The sequence below is a fragment of the Amborella trichopoda genome, chromosome 1 (assembly GCF_054954075.1).
Source record: "Amborella trichopoda isolate Santa Cruz 75 chromosome 1, AtrichopodaSantaCruz75HAP2 v2.0, whole genome shotgun sequence".
Lineage (NCBI taxonomy): Eukaryota > Viridiplantae > Streptophyta > Magnoliopsida > Amborellales > Amborellaceae > Amborella > Amborella trichopoda.
Window position 1 is genome coordinate 42,010,205 of NC_142336.1, and position 21,015 is coordinate 42,031,219.

Here is a 21,015-nt window from a genome sequence, read left to right on the forward strand (position 1 = left end):
TACACATAAATTCTCATTGTTCTGAAAAACCTTGACTTCTGCGATCAGTCTCATGATACTGCTAGTAATCCTGGGAATGTCTTTGAGTTCTCATTGTTCTGAAAAACCTTGACCTCTGCAATCCTCAGTCTCATGACACTGCTAGTAATCTTGGGAGTTTTGGGTCTATCTCTTCCCTTATATACCAACATTGGTATCAAAATGAAGAGATTTTTGTTGAGTGTGCTGCGGTAATTTTTTCGATTCGCACTTTGATGCTTTACAGTTGCCCGGTTTTTTAGTCTCGCTTAAGCCGTGAGTCAATTCTTTATTTATTCTTTATTATCTCTAGGATAATCGTTCCATTGGTTTTTTCATATTGTTGTAAGATTAGCTGAAATCTTTTGATATCATCGGTTGCTATTTTCTCTCATTAAACTATTCTATTATCTCTCATTAAACTATTATACCTTCTGCAAGAGTTAATAAGCGCACTTTGCAAACTTATACCATCTGCAAGAATAGACGCACTTTGTTAACTTGTACCATCTGCATTTTGTTAATAGACGCACTCTGTAAATAGCGGATTTCTATTGCACTAATTACGCAAAGGCAGACAGAATAATATCATATAGGTTTTTTTTTTTTCTTTCTATCTTTCTCCGCCTTTATTTCTCGCTCATCATCAAGGCAACAAAAATTGTTTTTTCTTTCGGTATTTTACAAATCTCTTAAATGATCTGTTGTTTTTCAGCGTGTTGTTGTGTAACCCATATTTTTTTTAAGGCGAACTGTTTCAATAAAAGTTGTTGTTGACACGATAAAGTTTGGCTTAAAAACAAAATTGGCTGTGACATTCTATTTGCTCAAAGTGCAACTTCATCAATCATTCATTGAAATCCTGTGAATTTCACTGAAATATTGTATTAGTGCTCGTCTCTGTTAAACCATCTGGACTGCATCCCTTCCTTATTTGAGTTGCAATTCAAAATAACGAGCCCTTTCTTCCGAAGTTATCTATTTTTTTTTTGGGATTTCTTTTCTCTCTCTAAACCTCTATTGGAAATTGCTGAATTTTAGATAGGAAGAGTCTCATAACTGCTGCCAATGATTAATTATTTGCTGCTACATATTTTTTTATATGCTTGGATTGTAATTTAGGAATATTTCTACATATTCTATTTAGATAATAATTATCATTGCTTAGCATAATTATCCTATGCTTTTATCTCTTTGAGTTGAAAAATTTCATGATCTTGATTTTATAAATTCAATTTTTGTGATTATGTTGTGTCATAATTTTGTTGAAAAATATTAATTATTATTGTAGACTCTCTCTCTAGAGCTAAAACATATTATTATGAAAATTAATCTTATGCAAGAATTACACAAAGTAGATTGTTGCCTTAACTTTTGATTTTCTTGCATCACTGAACATAAACCTTGTGAGATAATTCTTCATTGAAGTCACTACTCATATAAAGTCGGCAACATATTGATTTGACTAGCAGAAAACCCTGCTCTTAAATACGATTAAATTTTTTTAACCTTTAGGTATTATCTAAAACTTTAAAATGGCATCTAGGCTAGTCATATCAGAACTATCCAAACTTGAAAACCTCAATGGAACCAATTTGTCTGTGTGGAATATATTCTCTTTCAAGATAGGGCAGATTATGTCCTCGATACAGAATCACCTTTTTTAGAGCCTAATGCCAATGGTCAAGCCAGAAGGCGACTTAACAAATGGTTAGAAGATGACAAAGTAGCTACGACTATTATGTTAACATTTATAGAAGGTGATATAATGAGAGTTTTTGAGGATCACACCACAACTCAAAGTATGATGGGTGCCCTATCTGAAAAGTATGGGACTACTTCTGAGACCCATGTGCGACTATTGTTAAAAAAATATAATTCTTGCAAAATGAAAGAATCAGATTCAGTGACAAAGCATGTCAATAACATAACAGTGCTCGCAAAGGACCTTGCTGCCAATCCCCGACCGCATGCAAGTGTTCATTGTCCTTAATAGTCTCCTTCCATCTTGAGAGTTTATTGTAATTGCATTGAACCATTATGCATATGGGAGAACAATATTAAATCTTCCCATGCATCTCAGTATTGAAGCTGAAAGGTGAATGAGGAAGAAGTCAAATGAGCTCCACTGTGCCCAAAGTTCGTCTTCTCAAATCCTTGAAAAACCCTACAATAGTCAGAAAAATAATAGGTATAAGGGAAAGGGGAGAAATTTTAAAAATCAAAAGAATGAGGTTGAGAAGACATGTTCTTATTGTAAGAAAATTGGGCACATCAAGTTTAATTGTTCTAAGCTGAAAACAAAATATAAGAACCAAAATAACAACCATGCGCGAAATAATCAAAATAAAAGAAATGACTTGATCTGCGTAGTCCTAGAATTAATAGTTGTCGACCATGACCTGAAAAATTGGTGGGTCGACTCAGCCTCCACTGGACATGTCTCGAGCACTAATGACGTATTCACAAAGTTGAAGGAGATTGTCATCGGTAACCAGCGGATTTACATGGGAAATGACACACTGCGATGTACTAGGTGTCGATAATTTTAAGCTGCATTTACCAGGAAGAACATAGCTTTTATTGACTGATACAATGTAGGCGGCCAATATGAAGCACAATTTGATTTCTGTCCTTAGGCTAGACGACAAGGGTTATGAAATAAAGTTCAGGTCTGGTCGGGTCACCATTGGGGAGCATTCTAGAGCATTGGTTTATGGTACTAAAGTCGACAATTTGTACCGACTGAATATTAATGAAAGGTCATCCTTTTCTGGTTATATTGATGCCTCTTTTGATGCTTATGTATGTATGGATGATCCATATTTATGGCACTTAAAATTAGGACATATAAATAAAGACAAAATGAATCAAATGGTTAAAAGATGCTTGCCCCCCAATTTAAGAGAAATTGTATTCAAAACATGCGCGCCATGTATTTCTTAGTAAATTAACTAAGAAGGTTTTCCCTAAAGGGAAAAGGTCTAGTGAACTACTTAGTATTGTTCACTCTGATATATGTGGCCTATTAAATGTAAAAACACATAGAGGTATGGAATATTTCAGAACATTTATAAATGATTATTCGCATTATGGATATGTATACCTAATTAGTAAAAAATCTGATGCATTAGAAACATTTAAAGAATATAAAGCTATGTTAGCAGCTAAAGGATTTACTCAAAGGGAGGGTATAGATTATGTAGAGACTTATTCTTCTGTAGCAAAATTTTCATCGATTAGGATTATCCTAGTATTAGTTGGATATTATGATCTAAAATTATTTCAAATGGATATCAAAACAACTTTCTTAAATGGAGAATTAAAAGAAGATATATTTATATGAAACAACTAGAAAGGTATGTAATTAAAGGCCGAGAAGACACATTAGATAAACTTAAAAAATAGTTATATCGTTTAAAACAGTCTTCTAGGCAATGGTACTTTACTTTTAATAATGCAATCACTGAAATTGGTTATATAGCCAATAGGTTAGATTATTGTGTATATGTCTGGAATAGAGGGAGTAATTTTGTTATATTGTCACTATATGTGGATGATATTTTGATAGTAGGTAATGATAGTGGCATGATTAATCATATCAAATCATGGCTAAGTTCTCATTTTGAGATGAAAGATATGGGAGAAGCCTCATATGTATTGGGCATTAAGATAACAAGAGATAGAAGTTCAAGACCTTTATGTTTATCTCAAAAAAATTATTTAAAAAGTATTTTAAAGAGATTTAAGATGGAAAATTATAAGCCCATAGATAAATCAGTTTGTAAAAGCTTAAAATTGTCCAAAAAAATGTGTCCATGAAATGAATGTGACAAAGCTGAAATGGAAAGAATTCCATATGCTCAAGTTGTAGGATGCATAAATCATGTCATCTTGTGTACAGGACCTGATTTGAGTCATGCATATGGTTTTGTAAGTAGATTTCAGAGTAATCATGGAATGACTCATTGGCAAGCCATAAACAAGATACTCAGATATATTCAAAAAACGAAAAATTACAAGTTGTGCTTCCAAACTAATAACTTAGAGGTTACTAATTACTCTGATGCAAACTTTGCAAAGGTGATAGAAAATCACCATTAGGATCTACATTCTTCTTTCGAGGTGGATGTTGTTTCTTGGTCTCAAGAAACAAGATTGTGTAATTCGATATACTATGGAAGCCAAGTATATTGCTTATAGCATTGCTACAACTTATGCCGTCTGGATTAAACGCTTCATAACTAATTTGAAGCTGGATATAGCCGACGGACCTGTTAAATTGTTTTGTGATAAACAGGCTGCTATCTCATCAATTAGAAATGGAGTTTATATTTATCACTAAAATAAGGGCTTTTTTTAAAGAGAAGATATCATCTAACGGATAGATAATAACTACCCACCTCCCAAGATTATGGACCACGTTTCTCAGAGTTTTCACGAGAAAGCCGAATATTGGAGAACGGCCTCCTCCATCCCTCTATAACTAGGCCTTTCATGGCCATAAAGAGGCAACACACAGAAAAGAGTCTTTGAATTCTCAGTGTTCTGGAAAACCCTGACCTCTGCGATCATCAGTCTCACGACACTGCTAGTAATCCTGGGAGTTTTAGGGTCCATCTCTTCACTCATAAACCAACATTCATCACATGAAAACAAGTCAAATAATCAATAACCATAATCGATTCATCTCCAAGAGCTTTCACACAAGCATCAAGGCCCCATAAAAGACTGCATATTCATCATGTTTGTAATAGGAAATAAATGTATAAATGCCACAATATGATCAGAAGATAACTCGGTTTTAAGCTGAATCACTCTAGTAAGTTTTTAACCTTTAGCGTCCAACCTCACTCAGCATGTATACATACACACGCAACACCTCCAAATGCTAAAATTTCTGGATTCGACTGTAAAATTCTTCTCAGAACAGTATGGAACTTCGAGCTAGCTGTTCTCTCTCTCTCTCAAAAAGCAGCCCTCACAGTCATAAGGCATGTTATATTGTCAGTACTGGAAGACATTATCCACGGTAAACTTACTTCTGATGTTGTAATGATCAAACTTCGGATCTCCATAATCCACTGATTTTATTTCCATGGGCTTTGGTTCTCTCTCTGAAGCTCCAAATGTAGCCTCCCTGCTTCTATGATGCCTTTGGCTCTTGGAACTGTGCTGAACATATCGAGAAGCCTCCGCTGACCCTGATACATTGGCTGCATCTTGTCTTCTTGACTTGTGTTTACATGGGAGATTAGGATCCTTTAACCCACTTGATTTTTTCTTTTGAGAAGAAGCCTTGTATTTTGAGGTGTAACTGTTGTTTGCATCTGAGGATTGAATGCTTTCAGTCATGGGCCAAGAGCTTCTTTGTTTTTGAAGCGATGCTGCTTCTTTTATATCATCCTCAGGCATCACGAGGTTGTCCAGTGGACTTAGGAAGGTTTCCTTAGGCCTTAGAAAGGGTATGGAGTGGTAGATGTTTTTGACCTTTTCGGTTAGGAATCCCAGCAAATTGGAGACATACCCGAAAAAGGATGGTTGCGTGCTAATTGGAAAGTTGTTTAAGTCTTTAGGGTACTTGGTTTTCTCTTCTTTTGATACGTCTTGCCATTCATCTTCATAGTGACTTTTCTGCTAAAGAAAAGGAAAAAGAATAAACTAAAATAAAAAGAGTACAAGAAAAAGGTGAAAGTATGGCATGCATGTCACAAAACAAAAGAATGAATTCATTGAGATTGTTTAAAGCGATTTTAGAAACAATAAACCTTGGAGACATTTGAAGAACTAAATCCTTGGTGAAGAAAGCACGAGACATAGCCCACCAACAGTGCACCAGCAACTATAATGATATCTGCAAAGAAACCCCAACATGCTCTTAGTTCCATTTTAGGATACTTTAATACTTACTACTCTAGACCCATTTAACCCAGATATGAATGTAGAGCAGATCTAGATAAAGAAATAGTGTTGAGACAGAGTAACTCTGTCTACTGGGAAACTAATGTAGAGGGGAACAATATAAAGGGATTTTGCACGTTGCATAAGTTATAATGAATGTATGGTTAGTATTAAGACAAAGATGAGAAACTGACAGGGCCAGACAATTGCTGAGGTTTAATGAAGACAACTCCAAGTTGAGATGCCTTGCGGTGGGTCTTGAATGTCCTGGAAATATATATACCTGGGATTGTCAACTTTGAGTTTAGTTACATTTTTTTTTTCTTTTATTTTATGTGTTCACTGCTGTATTGAGTGAAAGAAATTACAAGAGATTAGGCAAGCCACAGACCTGATGCCCCGTACAAAAACGCCCCAAGGTCCCAAAAATTGTTACAATCAGTGTATTGAACAAATGATAACAAAAAATGGGGATCAAGTGTTCAACCTCCAACTTTCCCCCTTTCTCCGAGATCTGTAGTGGCCCAGGTTTGGACATCTTTTGCGCCCCCAAAGGTGCAGGCCTTCAGCTGGATGGCCTGTTCTGAAAAGACTCTCAACGGTGGATCAATTACAACGGAGGGGTGTCCTGATTCCTAACCGGTGCATGATGTGCACTAACAATGAAGAATCAAACTCCCACCTATTCATTCATTGCAAGTTTGCCTCTGAACTTTGGAGTCTTTTACTCCGACTTTTTGGACTATCGTGGGTAACCCCTCCCTCCATTCCGGTCCTCTTCAATATGTCAAGCGATACCCCGTGGCCTTCCGCTGGGAGACTACTCTGGAAAACCACAATTGCTGCTACCATTTGGGCAATTTGGACGAAGAGGAACTCCAAAGTTTTAGAGGAACCAAGTGTGAGGCTCATAGCTTGTTCCACAAAATCACCTCAGATCTTGCCTTTTGGGCTTCCAATCACAAGGCCTTTAAAGGATTACCCACCTCCTCCTTCTACAACCAGTGGAAGGAAATCTTACTAACCCAGTCGCCCAGGGTGCACAGGTCGAGCCATTGGTCCCCTCCCCCGGAGGGCCACACCAACCTTAACTACGATGGGTGCTCTTTAGGAAACCCAGGCCCGGCAGGAGTAGGTGGAGTCTTCCGAGACCACCTAGGTACTGTATTAGCCAGCTACTCTGAAAACATTGGTCTTGCAGATTCCCAATTGGCAGAGGCCCGGGCACTGCTAACTAGTCTCAAGCTCTTCGACCACTCTGGGGGAGAAACCTCTCCTTGTGGAAGGAGATGCAAAAAATGTTGTTTCTTGGGCAGGGCAGCAGGATATGGAACACTCCCATGGTACTTGGCTTCAATCTTTGACGAGATTACTCACATTTGCAGGGATATCGTCGTCTCTTGGAAGCATATCTGGAGGGAATCCAACGAATTGGTGGACCACCTAGCGATAAATTGAGCAGGAGCTGATTCCTCGGACCTTTGAGTTGCTGTATTTTGGCCTTATTCTTCTCTGTCTTTTGTAAGGGCCAACTGTTGTGGCCAGTTCTTGGTTGTTTCCTGTCTTCCTTGGTTGGGCTTTTTGGTACATATCCTACCTTTTTTGTACAGGAGTACCTTTCATGGTACTCTAATTCTTTTTTGGGGGCACATGGCCTAACTCGTGGGTCACCTCTGCCAAACATATGTATTTTTGTCTCTCTAACAATACAACAGTTAATAGTGTCAAAAAAAAAAAAAATGGGGATCAAGTGCTAAAAAAACGCACTCAAAGGGTCCTCTGTGCATCTGCCTGTGTTGCTCCTGCTAGTGCAGCTCCGCCTTTAGCGAGGGTGTTGGCTGCCGCATTGGCTTTCCTCCATGTATGCCTTCAAAAGACGTGAATAAGCTCGCAAATTTGGAAAATCTCTTTAAAAATATGGTCCAGCCTCCAAAGGCAAGGTGAGGTAACATTTTTGGAGTCCCCTTTGATAAACAAAATTGGGCACCAATTGGGGTTGAAGTTCCCAAGGCCTTTGAGAAGAGCTAAAGCCTCCCCCATAGTGGACTTATTGTATCCAATGAAATGGGAGTATGAGAAGAGGGTGCAGCCGTCTTTGTCTCTGAATATGCCCCCTATGCCTGCTGGGTCCGCGCTACCCAGGGAGCAGCTATCAAAGTTGAGCTTGGATTGCCCAGGCTTTGGTGGTCTCCAAAGAGAGGCGCGAGTGATGCGGATGGCCCATAGGTTCAGCATTACCAGCCAGTTTTGATGAAGTCTGAGTAAAAGAAGTGCTTGAAGGTTTGCTGCTTTTTGCCCAAAAGATGACCAGGTTTTGACCCTGTCTTTCAAGTCCTCAATGGTGGCTTTTCACTCCGCAAAAGATCCTACTATTCCTCTTGGTCCAAATGACCCATAGCATGGATGCCATGGAAGCTCTCCACAGGAGGATCCCCAACTTCGACCATGGTGGGGAGAGGAAGGAGCGAAAGAAGCGGAGGATCAAGGGCGGAGTCATCCACGACCAGTTGAAGAGTTGTAGGAGATCGCCCCAAAGGGTTCTTGCAGTGAAGCAGGGGATAAAGAGATTCGAATTGGTTTCTTCCTCCATTATGCACATTGTGCATCTATTTGGAATTTGCAATCCCCTTATGAAGTTGACAAACTGTAAGGGCTCTCTCGGATTCTGCTATCCAACTGAACACTTGGGCTTTGGGAGGGACAAGGGAGAACCAAGCTTTGGTGGCAATAGACAGGGGTTGCGCAGGCAAGGATGGCGGCAGTAGGAGTGTGCAGTAAAAGCAGGATATCGAGAATACCCGAGGGAGCAGGTTACTAAATGATCTTATCATTGCCTTCAAGTGGGAAGAAGACTTACTGAAGAAGAAAGGATAGAGTTGGGATATCTACCATTTCGTGGTCTGCCAGTGGCTTCCTGAAGTTTGGATTCTATACACTCGTGATGCCCAAAGTTTCAAACTGGTCGGCCACAGTTGCCGGGGGGTCTCTAGCTAAAAGGAACAGGTTGTCAAGCGGTCCCTCAACAGGGAATGGCCTATTCAAAGGTCAGACCAGAAAAGGATTATGTTTCCAGCCGGAGTGTGGAACCATATGTTGGCTTTGAAAGGGTTGTAGCTGCAGAGCAGAGTACATATGTTGATCAACAAGATGGATCTACCTTAAGAGTGGCCTCATTTTTTTTCTTTCCAATTGTTGTACTAGATTTGTTTATGGTTTCCAAGCCTCAATGCTACATTAAAACCTAGCATATCCCTCCTTTTTATGTTTAATTCGAAAATTCAGACATTACAATCCCAGCAAGATATAGATAGCAACATTAAGGCGGGAAAGATGTTCCCATGCTTCTTAAATTTGAGCTCCCACATGCTGTTCACCCCCACCCCCCGAAAAAAAAAAACAAAGAAAGAAAGAATGCCTCCTAAGTGTTTGAATTAACTGCCCTAACTAGGATTGATCTCTCTCTTTTTCTCTCTTCCTTTTTCTTTTGATGAAGTTAACATTGTAATCATAAAATATGACCCCAAAGAATGGGGCTTGTATAAAAAATTAGGCTCACCAGTAGGGAGCCCTGTACAAAATGAGGAAAAGACGAAAAGAGAAGATGGCGCTGCGCTTCACCAGCCAAAAGTAGTGACTGAGGCTGCAAAAAATTATTCAGTTGAGTATTAGCACTTTCTTTGGCAAGTGAGTCAGCATGTGAATAGTAGCTCCAAACATGATCCAAGTTACTACGAGGAACGAGCAGAGGTGGGCAATTTCTTCGAAGATATGCGCTAGGTACCAGGGATAGGTGGCAGAAGCAGCTCCCCAACGAATTACATTGATAAGAGTCACCTTCAATAATGAGGATAGAGGACCAACTGCGGCTGAAATGTCAAAGGCCTTTGATCTCTCTCTCTCATTCCCTCTCCCCCCTTTTTTTTCTTTTCTTTTTTGGTGTGTGTGAGCGTGTATGTGTGTTCTGGTGAATTGACTTTGGTATTGTTGTGGTAGAAGTGTACATATGCCACTTTGTGGGCTTACACAATTGGCTAGTGCATTTTCTAATAAAAATGCTTGGCACCAAGGCATAGTTAGGTTTGGTGTCTGGATATGCAGGGTTGTGTCTGACACAGGCCTTTGAGGAACGTTTGTTTCGCATGAAAATATTTTTTGGAAAATATTGTCATGTGAAAAAATTCCCTATTGTGGTTCGGTGGGGGAATATTTTCATACCAATTAGCTGCCAATTGATGTGAAAAGATGCACAGGGACCAATTGTTGTCAAAATATTCCCACACCTAACCAAGAAATTCTTTCATGTGAAATCATTTCCTAGAAACTATTTTCACACGAAACAAACGTTGGCGACAAAGCAGCTGATGCACCATGGCAGATGGCCTGTGGCTGGAAAAGGGGAAAGAAAGGAAGAGCTGGGAGGCCAAAGCAGGTGTGACCCAATACCATCCAAAGAGGTCAACATTGAAAGACCGTATTTGTGATGCAAAGTTGTAGTGTGCGAATAGCTGGATAGTGGGTTCTTCAAGGCCCTTGCAGATGGTGGAACTATTGGATGCCTCACGTCTTGACATGTTCTAGGGTCAGCACCTTGGGATAAGACCAGCCAACTGAAGGCCGGAACTGGGATAAGGTGTGCACACCTAAAAAAGTTGGTGGGTTGGGGGGCAAAAAGCTACAAGACTGCAACAAAACACTCTTCTGCAAATGGAGGTAGCATTTTGCGACCCAACATACCAATCTATGGAGGATGCTGATTTGACATAAATATGGTTTGGAGACGACACTGGCAGTTCCCCAATGTACAGCACAACGCCTGTGCTTCAGGGCATGAGGAAGTATCTGGGAAAACCACTCTGAGTTCATGGCGAGGGTTAGATTCAGGACCAGACATCCATGAAAGCCACTCGAAATCATGGCGAGGATTAGATCCAGGACCAGTGCATTGATAGGATCTGGCTTTGGAAGGACCTATGGTTAGGAAACTCCACATCGGGAAATCATTGGCCACAACTCTCATGGATCACAACTAACTCCAATGCCATGATTTCACAGTCGTATGAGGCCATTGCTTCTGTTCGGAGTCCTTCCTTTGAAGGCCTTTGACAGATGACGAGATATAAGACTTGGTGGCTATGCTTGACCAACTCCAAGCCTTCTTTCCACCACGGGAAGGACCTGATAGACTGATGTAGGCCCCAGACAATCCAGATAACTTCACATTCTCATCCCTTTACAAGGCATTCTTCCCAAGCCAAACCAACCCATCCATTTCAAGCAAAGGCTGGAAGTTTCCAGTCCCCCAAAAACCGAAGCCTTAAATTGGATTTCCCTAACCAACAAAGCCCTCACCATCGATCAACTGCAGAAGTGAGGCTTCCAGTTAACAATTGGTGTATCATGTGTAAAGTGGCTATAGAAACATATGATTTACCATCCCCTTCATGGCTCGGTCACCACTAGCATATTGTCCACCCTGCTGCACTCATTTCGTCAACCAGGTTTCCTTTCTAGCAACATGCCCAATCCTCTCCTTCTGGAAGCAAATGAACAATTGGTTTTTGAAGGAGGGAGTCCCCCATCCTAGCCACTAAAGACCAAATCATAATTTCCGCCATTATGTGGCGAAAAAAGTTAAAGATCTCAGACAACTCTTGGTGTTCGACCTAGTCACTAATCGGCGACATTACTTCCTCCAATCAACTTCGACATCCCAATCAAGCCTTTGGAGAGCTCCAGAATGTTAGGTGTAAGGCCCGGTCTCAATGTACACAACACTCAAAACTGAGGCACAAAGGTGCATGTATTACATATGTTTATCAAATAAAATTGCAGCAGAAAGGGATTGATACACCCAATTATTATTATTGGAGCATGATACACCCAATTAATTTTCAATTTCAAGACGTGAAATTAAGATAAAAAACACCTCATCATGGCCCCAACTCATTTTCCATTCAAAAACGCACCAAGAGATAGCTTGATTACAAGAAAATTTATACTTAGACAAAATTCAGCAAACATATTCATAAAACCATTACATCAAATACTTTCAAATTACATAACAAGTTCAACCAAAGCTATCTCTTGCAATTACAACTAACTATAAAAACCAACCCAAAGATCATAGAGCATGGGAAAGCCAATTACCTCAAGGATGCCCGGGAATACCTCCTCGGAACTTCATACACCCCATATCGGATGCACAGATCCAAAGTGAGGGATTAGGGAAGACACCAAATGAAGGCCAACGAAAGGCTATTACCTTGTAGTAAATGTATTTTGGAACGAGATCACAGCAGCATATTCATAGCTTGATGATCTAAAATGGAGGGGCAAAAGCGTGGAGCACAAGTGTGGAGCATATGGTTATGTTGCATGGAGATTGGCTACTACATAAATTTCACTTGAAATTTTGGCAGAAAAACAGTACTAAGAGACGGATCAGAAATGAGGGGGTGAGCATCCATATTTCTAGAAGAAAATTACGGTGTCAATGCGTAGAAGATTCTGTTATGGGGGTGGGGTGCATTTTAAGCCCTTGATCCAAGAGATCTAGGGGTGAAAGAGGCTCCAATCCAAGCCAACCATCCTTATCTAGCTATCATATATAAAGGATAAAACACATTCATCCCCTAGCCAATCCAAGCCCTAAATTTTTGTTCAATGTACCTAGTCTCATTTAAATCTACGTTAATCGAAATTAAATCAATAACCAAGGTTACCCCATTGATAACTAATCAAAATAGGAGAGAGAGAGAATGGGGTGTGCACCTCGCATAGTATTCCCCTTTTTGGTTTTTATATGAAGATTCAAAATTTCCATAGAATGAGTGTAGCAAAGATGAGGATGTTGAGATGGATGAGTGGCAAGACAAGAAGGGATAGAATTAGAAATGAATACATTCAGGCGAATTTAGGTGTGGCCCCAATAGGCGATAAGATGGGAGGAAGTAGACTTAAGTGCGTTGGCCATGTGTGGCGTAGACCAAGTACAACACCCATTAGAAGATACGTGTTAGTTCAGGTGGAAGGCTCAAAAAGAGCAAAAGGTGGGCCCAAAAAGACATGGTTGGAAGTAGCGAGAAAAGATATGAGGACTTATGGCCTCATTGAGGGTATAGCCCTTAATGGAGAAGAATGACGAACCAGGATTCGTGTAGCTGACCCCAATTAGTTGGAAAAAAGCTTTGACAATGATGATGTGAAGATTCAAAATTTGAATGATATCATTTCTCTATATTACTTTAGCCAATTCATATGGCCTCATACATATGACATATGGGAAGTAGACTTTTGTAATACATGTGGATCAATCTCCACGTGATGTGTCTCCTTTGGAGGCCCATTTTGGAATGGTCTTAGGTCTTTCATTTAGTTTCAAACAATACGCCTTCTAGAAAAAGTTATCTTTTTCCACGTGTGAAATGATTCCACTCCCACTTTAAAATGGAACATACGTATCTAAAATAAGTCAACAAACAAACAAGGGGGAAGGGTGGCCCTGCTTTGACATTGTGTTTATGTTAGCAGCATGTGGGCGCACGTGGGGCCATGTGGGGGTGATGTCAAACACACATGTGACCCATTGGCCCTTTAGGCCATATATATGTCATTTTGTCTTTGTTTGGCAATTTCATAAACAATTTTCCCTAGGCTATTTTGTCTTTGTTTGACATTTTCAAAAGGTTTAGAGGTCCAGAAAAATCTTTGAGAGAAATTAGGAGCCTACGGCCTTCGAAACTCACAATACAAGGGCATCTGCTCGATTTATCCTAAAACACACATCCACTTTCTTAAATAGACCCAATGAACCCATGACCCAGAGTCATACATAGAGGTTCATGCTTGGGCCATCAAAGCTAACCAAATGGGCTCCTCTCTCATGCACATGTGCATGGCTTTCCTAGGAACTCCCCCCCGAGAAGGAGGCTTTCCAAAATTGCAGCTATCATATGTACATGCCGTGGGGAGGCAAGTGTCAATACTTTAAGCCTCCGCTTCATAGGCTAGCCTCCCCACATGGAGGTTCCACTCAGTCCTCCAACCAAACCACAACGATATTTCTGACCTTGAGCAAATGATGACAAAAAATCCTCACTGGCACCTGCTTGGGCCTTAAGCCCGATGCCCATGGGCATAGGTTTTTCTGTGACTCAAAGTTTTAAGACTCCCAGGTCCCAGATTGCTTAGGCCCAGTAAGTCACCCAAAACTGGGTCCCTCTCGAGTCCCATGCTCCTATGGAGATCGAGGCTCTGACAGGCTACATGAATCCAACATCTCCCACTTGGCCTGGCTATTGAGGCCTCATACACAAACACACTCGAAAGTGTACATGCGAGAGAGAGAGAGAGAGAGAGAGAGAGAGAGAGCACATTACACAAGATATCCATGCCAGAAAGACTCAATAAGTAGGTCTCCTGACCACAAATGAAGAGGAATTAGCAATCGCATCCATGATCCCTTCCAAACAACATACACATAGAATGAGTGTAGCTGAGATGAGGATGTTGAGATGAATGAGTGGAAAGACAAGAACGGATAGAATTCAAAATGAATGCATTCAAGAGAATTTAGGCATGGCACTAATAAGCGATAAGATGAAAGAAAGTAGACTTAGGTGGGTTGGCCATGTATGGTGCAGACCCAGTACAACATCTATTAGGAGGTGCGAGTTAGTTCAAGTGGAAGGCTTAAAAAGAGCAAGGAGTAGGCCCAAAAGGACACAGTTGGAAGTAGCGAGAAAATATATGAGGACTTATAGCCTCACTGAGGATGTGGCCCTTAATAGAGGAACAATGCTGGACCAGGTTTCATGCAGCCGACTCTAATTAATTGGGAAAAGGGTCTAAGGATGATGATCCATGATCCCTTTCATCTAGTGCCCCTCGTCCAACTTAGCCCCCCAAACTTGTCCTAGTCATGAACTCCTACCAGCATCCCCCAACGGGGTTTAAGGAGAGGGGGCCGCCACATCCTCTAGCCCCATTTCTTTCCATTGGGACCCATGCCATGGCCACCATAGTCTAAATCACAGTGAACATTACTCAACCCCTAGTAAGTGCTCACCTCCCCCTTCCCCACCAGCTTTACTCCAGTTGGATCAAGGGAGGACTAATATCACCTCAACAGTATGCTCCTTCGGGCAAAGGTTTAGGGGGGGGGGGGGGGGTGTTATCCTTGATAGACTATCTAGTCTCCAACATTCTCTCATAGGAGTCTTTCACCCTCGAAGAGATGACCAAGAGGTACTAAAAGATGGGGAAAGCTTATCTGGCATGAACCAGATCAGGGTTATCGTAAACTTGCATGGGGGCAGGGTAGATATGTTCTTCTCCCCTAGCAAGTGCTCAATGAAAAGTGCCTTGGCATCCAACAACTCCCTCTTCAAGAGAGGACCAAGTATGCTCCTCCGAGCAAGGTTGTTGGGGAGGGGGGGCAGGGGGATTATCCTTGATAGACTATCTAGCAGCCACCGTTCTCTCATAGGAGTCTTCCACCCTCGAAGAGACGACATAAGAGGTATTGAAAGATGGGGAAGTTTATCCGGCATGAACTAGATCAGGGTTACTTTAAGCTCGTGTGGGGGGAGGGTAGATATATTCTCCTTCCCTAACGAGTGCTCAATGAAAAGTGCCTTGGCATCCATCTTCCTCTTCAAGAGAACCAAGCTAACCCTAACACCATGGTTTATAGATATAGGGGCAGTTCGTAGATAGAGGGTCTAGATCACGGTGTCTGGTGAACCTCTCCACACCTTGGATCCCTCTACTTTCAAACTCATACTTCATCTCAATCCTGTGGAGATAATACAGTATGTTTCTTGCAGTCACAATAAACATCTGATAGATTCAAGTACACTAGAACAATATCACAAAGGATTCTAATTCTATACATATATATCATGCACATCTTTGTGAAGAAAAGCGTTCTTTGCATTAAACTAATACATAAGGTCTCATGTGTACAAATGTAGAGAGCGTAGATACCATATAGTAGTCATCTTGACCACAAGAGTAGAGATCTTCCCATAGCTCAAGCCATACATATGATAGCAATTATTCCTAGGCCATACTTTCATGTGCTAGTGGGCCATCAATTCATCAGCTTGCCTTAAGTTAGTCAATCCAATGACCTTCCTTCATTAGATGGTCCCCATGATCTTCCTTTATTGCATGATACCAACAAGCTAGGGAAGCAGCTTTGGTTAGGAAGTTGACCCAAATGGGAATAACAGGAAGCAGAAGGAAATGCATGAGGGAGAAGGTCACAAAACAAATACACTAAGGAAAGAGTTCACAACAACCAGAGAAGATGCAACTTAGAAAGGGCGTAGATTAAGAAGAGCAATAGGACCAAGAGCAGTAGAAGATGGAAAAATCCAGGACAATGAAAAGAAATAGGTGAAACACTGTAGTGAGTCAAATTAGTTAAAACAAGTCATGAATGCTCATTTATTAAAGGGAAATTTACCAAAATACACCTCACTTTTCAACTATTAAACATTTACCCTATTTCTACAATTCCAAAACTCAAAATCATGTGTATTTTGATGCCATTTTGAAATTAAAATAAACATTACGGATAGAACGTTAAATAATTAATATCTTAGGTGTATTTTGATAAATTTGCCCTTATTAAATAAGGTTGCTGACATGTAAAGTCAACTTCACAAATACTGGGATCAGAGCACTGGCAACCTTTCAACTAGAAAAACCTATTTCCTACCATTGGGAAGAATTCCGAATATGACAAATGATGATTATGACAGCAAGGAGGAGGGCGGAAGGATGAAGATAGACATTAGAAGATACTAAAGTGATGATATTTCATTTCTTTTTTAATATGAAGTTGAATGCAAAAGGTCCCAATCACACATATCACAAATTCAAGGGCATAGATATTGGTGAGGCACTTAACGATTCAACTGGGGTTCTAAGATTAAGGCTTTCAATATGCAGTTCTTTGAGATTTTAAGGACATGACCTGGATCAGATCAGCCAGACAGAGGCAACTTATCGTTTCTCAATAGGCCGCAGGAAAGCGTTCACCTATGCCTTTGTTTATTCAAATCAGAACCCCAAAAAAAGCCAGAGCAGCTCATGGCCATGAAGATCGAAGACATTTGGGACATTGCGTAGTCAAATATTTCAACAGACAAATAGTCTAGGATTACTACAATTTCAAGTACTCCAATGAGCATCAGTTGATAACCCTTCACTCCTCTAAACTTAACTAGAAGCACAGGCCAAACGTAGAATGTCTAACAATTGTAATCTTTATTTCAGTAATAATAGAAGGAATTGGTCTCTGTTAAAATTTAATTTCAGGAGGACCTTTGCAACTACTTGGAATGGGATAATATGATGTTTATACACCATAAAACACACATTCAAGGTATTTGATGTCTTCAAAGTCATCTAATCTATTGTCTCAACAGATTTGACAGTTGATTAAAAAATTGATATCTTAACCCCAGGAAAAGAAAATATTCAGATAGGATGATGGCAGAGTATTTATTCTGAATGCTATTTGTTTTAGATTTTAGAACACCTTTACCCATTGCCAGATATCTCCTTATGCTCTATACTAATTGTGCTACATTGCAATAAAAATACGTAGAGAATTACAAGTGCTCTTTAAAAATCAAAATGTGGAGAGATTAAGCAATTGCGGTTGTTAATTACAGGGAGAACTCAGGACCCTATGGCTCAAGTGACAGTTAAAGAATTAAGTTGCATTATTGTTGTTTTTTGAGGAAAAGGTTGAAAGTGGATTCTATGAAGCAGTGATGGTCAGCAGCCAATCTCTTAAGTCAAAACATGGTAGCGATCCTCACCTGAAGAAGAGACTGAGGAATATTGGCTAGAACAATCCTCAGGACGAAGTGCTATTTCACGGAGAGCAGCATTGCCTCGGTCAATGACTAACAGTGAACAAGTGCTTCCAACATATACAACATCAAAGTCACTAGAAAATTTTGCATCTTCACTAGGCCCGTCACTGTAACCGGCAGCATTAGATTTACCTCCAGCTATGGTTGTTACACCTGAAAAACAAATGAATCTGATCATTTGGAGAGAGAGAGAGAGAGAGAGAGTTTAATTAATGAGAACGAGAGAAAAGACAGCTTTGCTTGTCTCTTGCTCTCTCATATATACACACACACACACACACACATATTCTCTTCCTTGTTTCGTTGAGAACTTGAATGAGTTTGATTGTTGCACCTGCTTCACCAATCTTTCTTATAGCCATGTTCAAGGTGTCTGCAACGTATACATTTCCCCTATCATCCACAGCAACCCCCTTTGGATGATTGAAACGGGCATCACTTGGTTTCCCATCCACATGCCCCAAGTGACCTTGAAATGACCCAGCGACTAACCTCGCCCTGCTATCTACAATCAAACTCATAACGAAGAATCAATATTTTACAAACACCATCATGGCCACAATGTACAACATAAACACTTAAGCTCCCATGCAATTAGTTCTCTATTTTCTTCAGTGAATAAAGTTGGATCAAGAGGACCCCAATAAAGATGTCTACAGTGCAAAGGAAACGATACCAATATTAAGCGTTAGTAACAGAACAACCATCATAATGAAGATAATAAAAAACAAGACCAGAATTGCAGTTAATTTTTAAGGAAGGTCACATACATGGGGAGAGTGGTGGAGTCATTCGGACAATATTGCTGTTAATGGTGTCAGAGGCAATGAGCTCCCCCTCTGGCGATATGCGGATAACATAAGGGACAATGCCGAGCTTGTTCCCTTCAACAACAGTCTCCACCACATACCCATTTTCAAACTGAAGAAAGTTCCCATCTGCAATTTATAGAATTTCATGTACATCAAAATTAATAGCGCCATCTAAATTTGATATTATAACATATACACACACTTAAAAGACAAAAGGAGATAAAATGGGACTTAAACAAAATGAATTGAAAGAAGGCACTGTAAAATCCTATCAGTGAATGGTAGAATTATTAATGCATAGCTAAGTGATGATAGAAATCCCCAAAACCCTGCAAGAAAAAACCTTCAATTATAAAAAATAATAATAATTAAGCATGTTAATATAATAGTTCCCAGTGTACCCACCCCATGATGGCCAAATCAATGGATAAAGAAAAATTCAAAAATAAAAAGAGGATCAAAACTCTCATATTTAGTAATTGACTCTTTATATGTTGATTACCAATAAAAAAAAAAGAATAAGGAAAGAAATTGAGTTTTTGGATAGAACTGCTGAATCAATACTCGCCAATAAGCTCCGATACATTACACATTGACGGAAACATGGAGATTTTAGAGAAACCTGAATCAATGCCCTCCTTTATGTGGTTCAATGCCACATAGACATTATTAGGAAAGAGAAAAAAACTATGAAATTATCAAGACCATTCAGAAGACTGACATTTTTATTTTTAAAAATAGGGAACAAAAAGCAACAACAACAACTAGCATGAAAACATATATATATATATATATATATATATATATATATATATGAGTGTCAGCTGAAAAATAGGATAATAAATGAGACCAAAACTGACCATTTTGGGAAGCTTTGGGAGAGGCCCTCATCCATCTGAACAGAGAATACAGGGGCCTAACTATGTACTCTGTTAAAATCACCAAGCACTTGCATGAGCTGGAGGATCTCAAAGGAAAAAAACGGAAAGACAAACCAATAAACAACTAAACAAAATCATAACAACCCAATTCCACAAATCAGCGCACACACACACACACACAAAAAAAAAAAAAGGAGAAAAAAATTACAAACACATGAATTCCTTACCTACTGGAGCAGCATAAGCTTCAGAAACACTGAGAGAGACCAGAAGAAGTGAAAAGAACAGTGCATATTTCATATCAAAGAACATGAATTTCTGAATGCACATTCTAATATCTTGAGATATGGATTATAGTGAATATGCTACAGAGAAAATGGTCAAGGAGCATCACCCTCTCTCTCTCTCTCCTGTCACTCACTCCACCACAGTGGAGCAAGAGCACCAGGAAAACATGGGTCTGCAAGTTCATTGTATGTAAATGACCATAAAGCCCTTGTTCCTATAATGACCAAAAAGACCTCTATCTTTCATTCAAAATTCCTGAAATATCTTTATTCTAAAGTTGCTACTGATGCCCCCAGCGTTAAAAAGCTAAAAAAAGGTCTTCCCCTCTACACTCTAAACACTTTACTATTAAAAGATGGACATGATTTCTACGAGTCCAAGGAGTCACATGTAAAAATTAGTCATCTCTTAAAATATATTTTTGAGATGTATATTGGACTCAATTGTTAATAATATGTAACTAAAAGAAATAATAGAAAATGATAATTTTATGAAGAAAATATTTCTCTTAAATTTTTTTTAAAAACCACCCATTTACGTCCATCTCTAATGATGTTGCATGAAAAAAGCTCATGGAGTAAGTAAATTATTTGACTTCATTGAGTGGATTGGTGTGGTGTCCGGATAATATCAAGTGAGTGATTTATGTATGGATCTTAAATTTTTTTATAAAATACGAAATACATCGTTTATAGATGAAAACTATAGGGCTAGTTTTTCTATGTTTTTTCTACAGCATAAAACTTATATACTTCCCCTTATCCAACCGTTCTTTCTGAATGGAGGGTTAAGATTGTCTCAATCACAATGTCACGTCTTTACACTATTTTTTTTTAACTTTTTTTATAAACTATTTTGGCACCAAATTTTGGACGTCTAATCCTCTATTAAACTCGCACTAGCAAAAATATTAAAAAAATATTTCTAATAAAATAAAATGACCAAAATACCTTTGAAAGTTTCAATGGGTATTTTGATCATTATATTTTAACGAAAATTACTTTTTAATATTTTTTATAGGTGCTCCCCAATGAGAAGATGGTTCGTACCAAATTCATATTCATACAATTTGTATAAAAAAACTAAAAATAAATTACTTTGAGACGTCGGATCTAAGATCAAACGGTAAGTGGCTCTCTTGATCAAAATTGGACAGCTGGATGATAGGGGAAACATAGACCTTTTATGTTGTAGGGGAAGTATAGAAACCTTTCTCAAAAT

At 39.3% G+C, this 21,015-nt stretch overlaps 1 protein-coding gene across 6 annotated transcripts; it reads right to left on the bottom strand.

Annotated features, from left to right (window-relative positions):
* Window positions 1-4,683: 4,683 nt before the first annotated feature.
* LOC18425632 (NHL domain-containing protein) lies at window positions 4,684-19,938 on the bottom strand. Of its 6 annotated transcripts, none has more exons than XM_006830176.4 (7): window positions 19,734-19,938; window positions 19,486-19,554; window positions 18,584-18,751; window positions 18,148-18,318; window positions 17,757-17,966; window positions 5,787-5,872; window positions 4,684-5,652 (listed from the first exon to the last, which is right to left on the bottom strand). In XM_006830176.4, the coding sequence occupies exons 1-7, from the start codon at window positions 19,834-19,836 to the stop codon at window positions 5,026-5,028; spliced, it is 1,434 nt and encodes a 477-aa protein (XP_006830239.3). In that variant the 5' UTR covers window positions 19,837-19,938; the 3' UTR covers window positions 4,684-5,025. The 6 variants fall into 6 exon arrangements, with proteins under 6 accessions (XP_006830239.3, XP_011629369.2, XP_088721926.1 ...); XM_011631067.3 differs by having other exon boundaries at window positions 4,684-5,655; XM_088865800.1 differs by having other exon boundaries at window positions 19,486-19,583.
* Window positions 19,939-21,015: the final 1,077 nt, after the last annotated feature.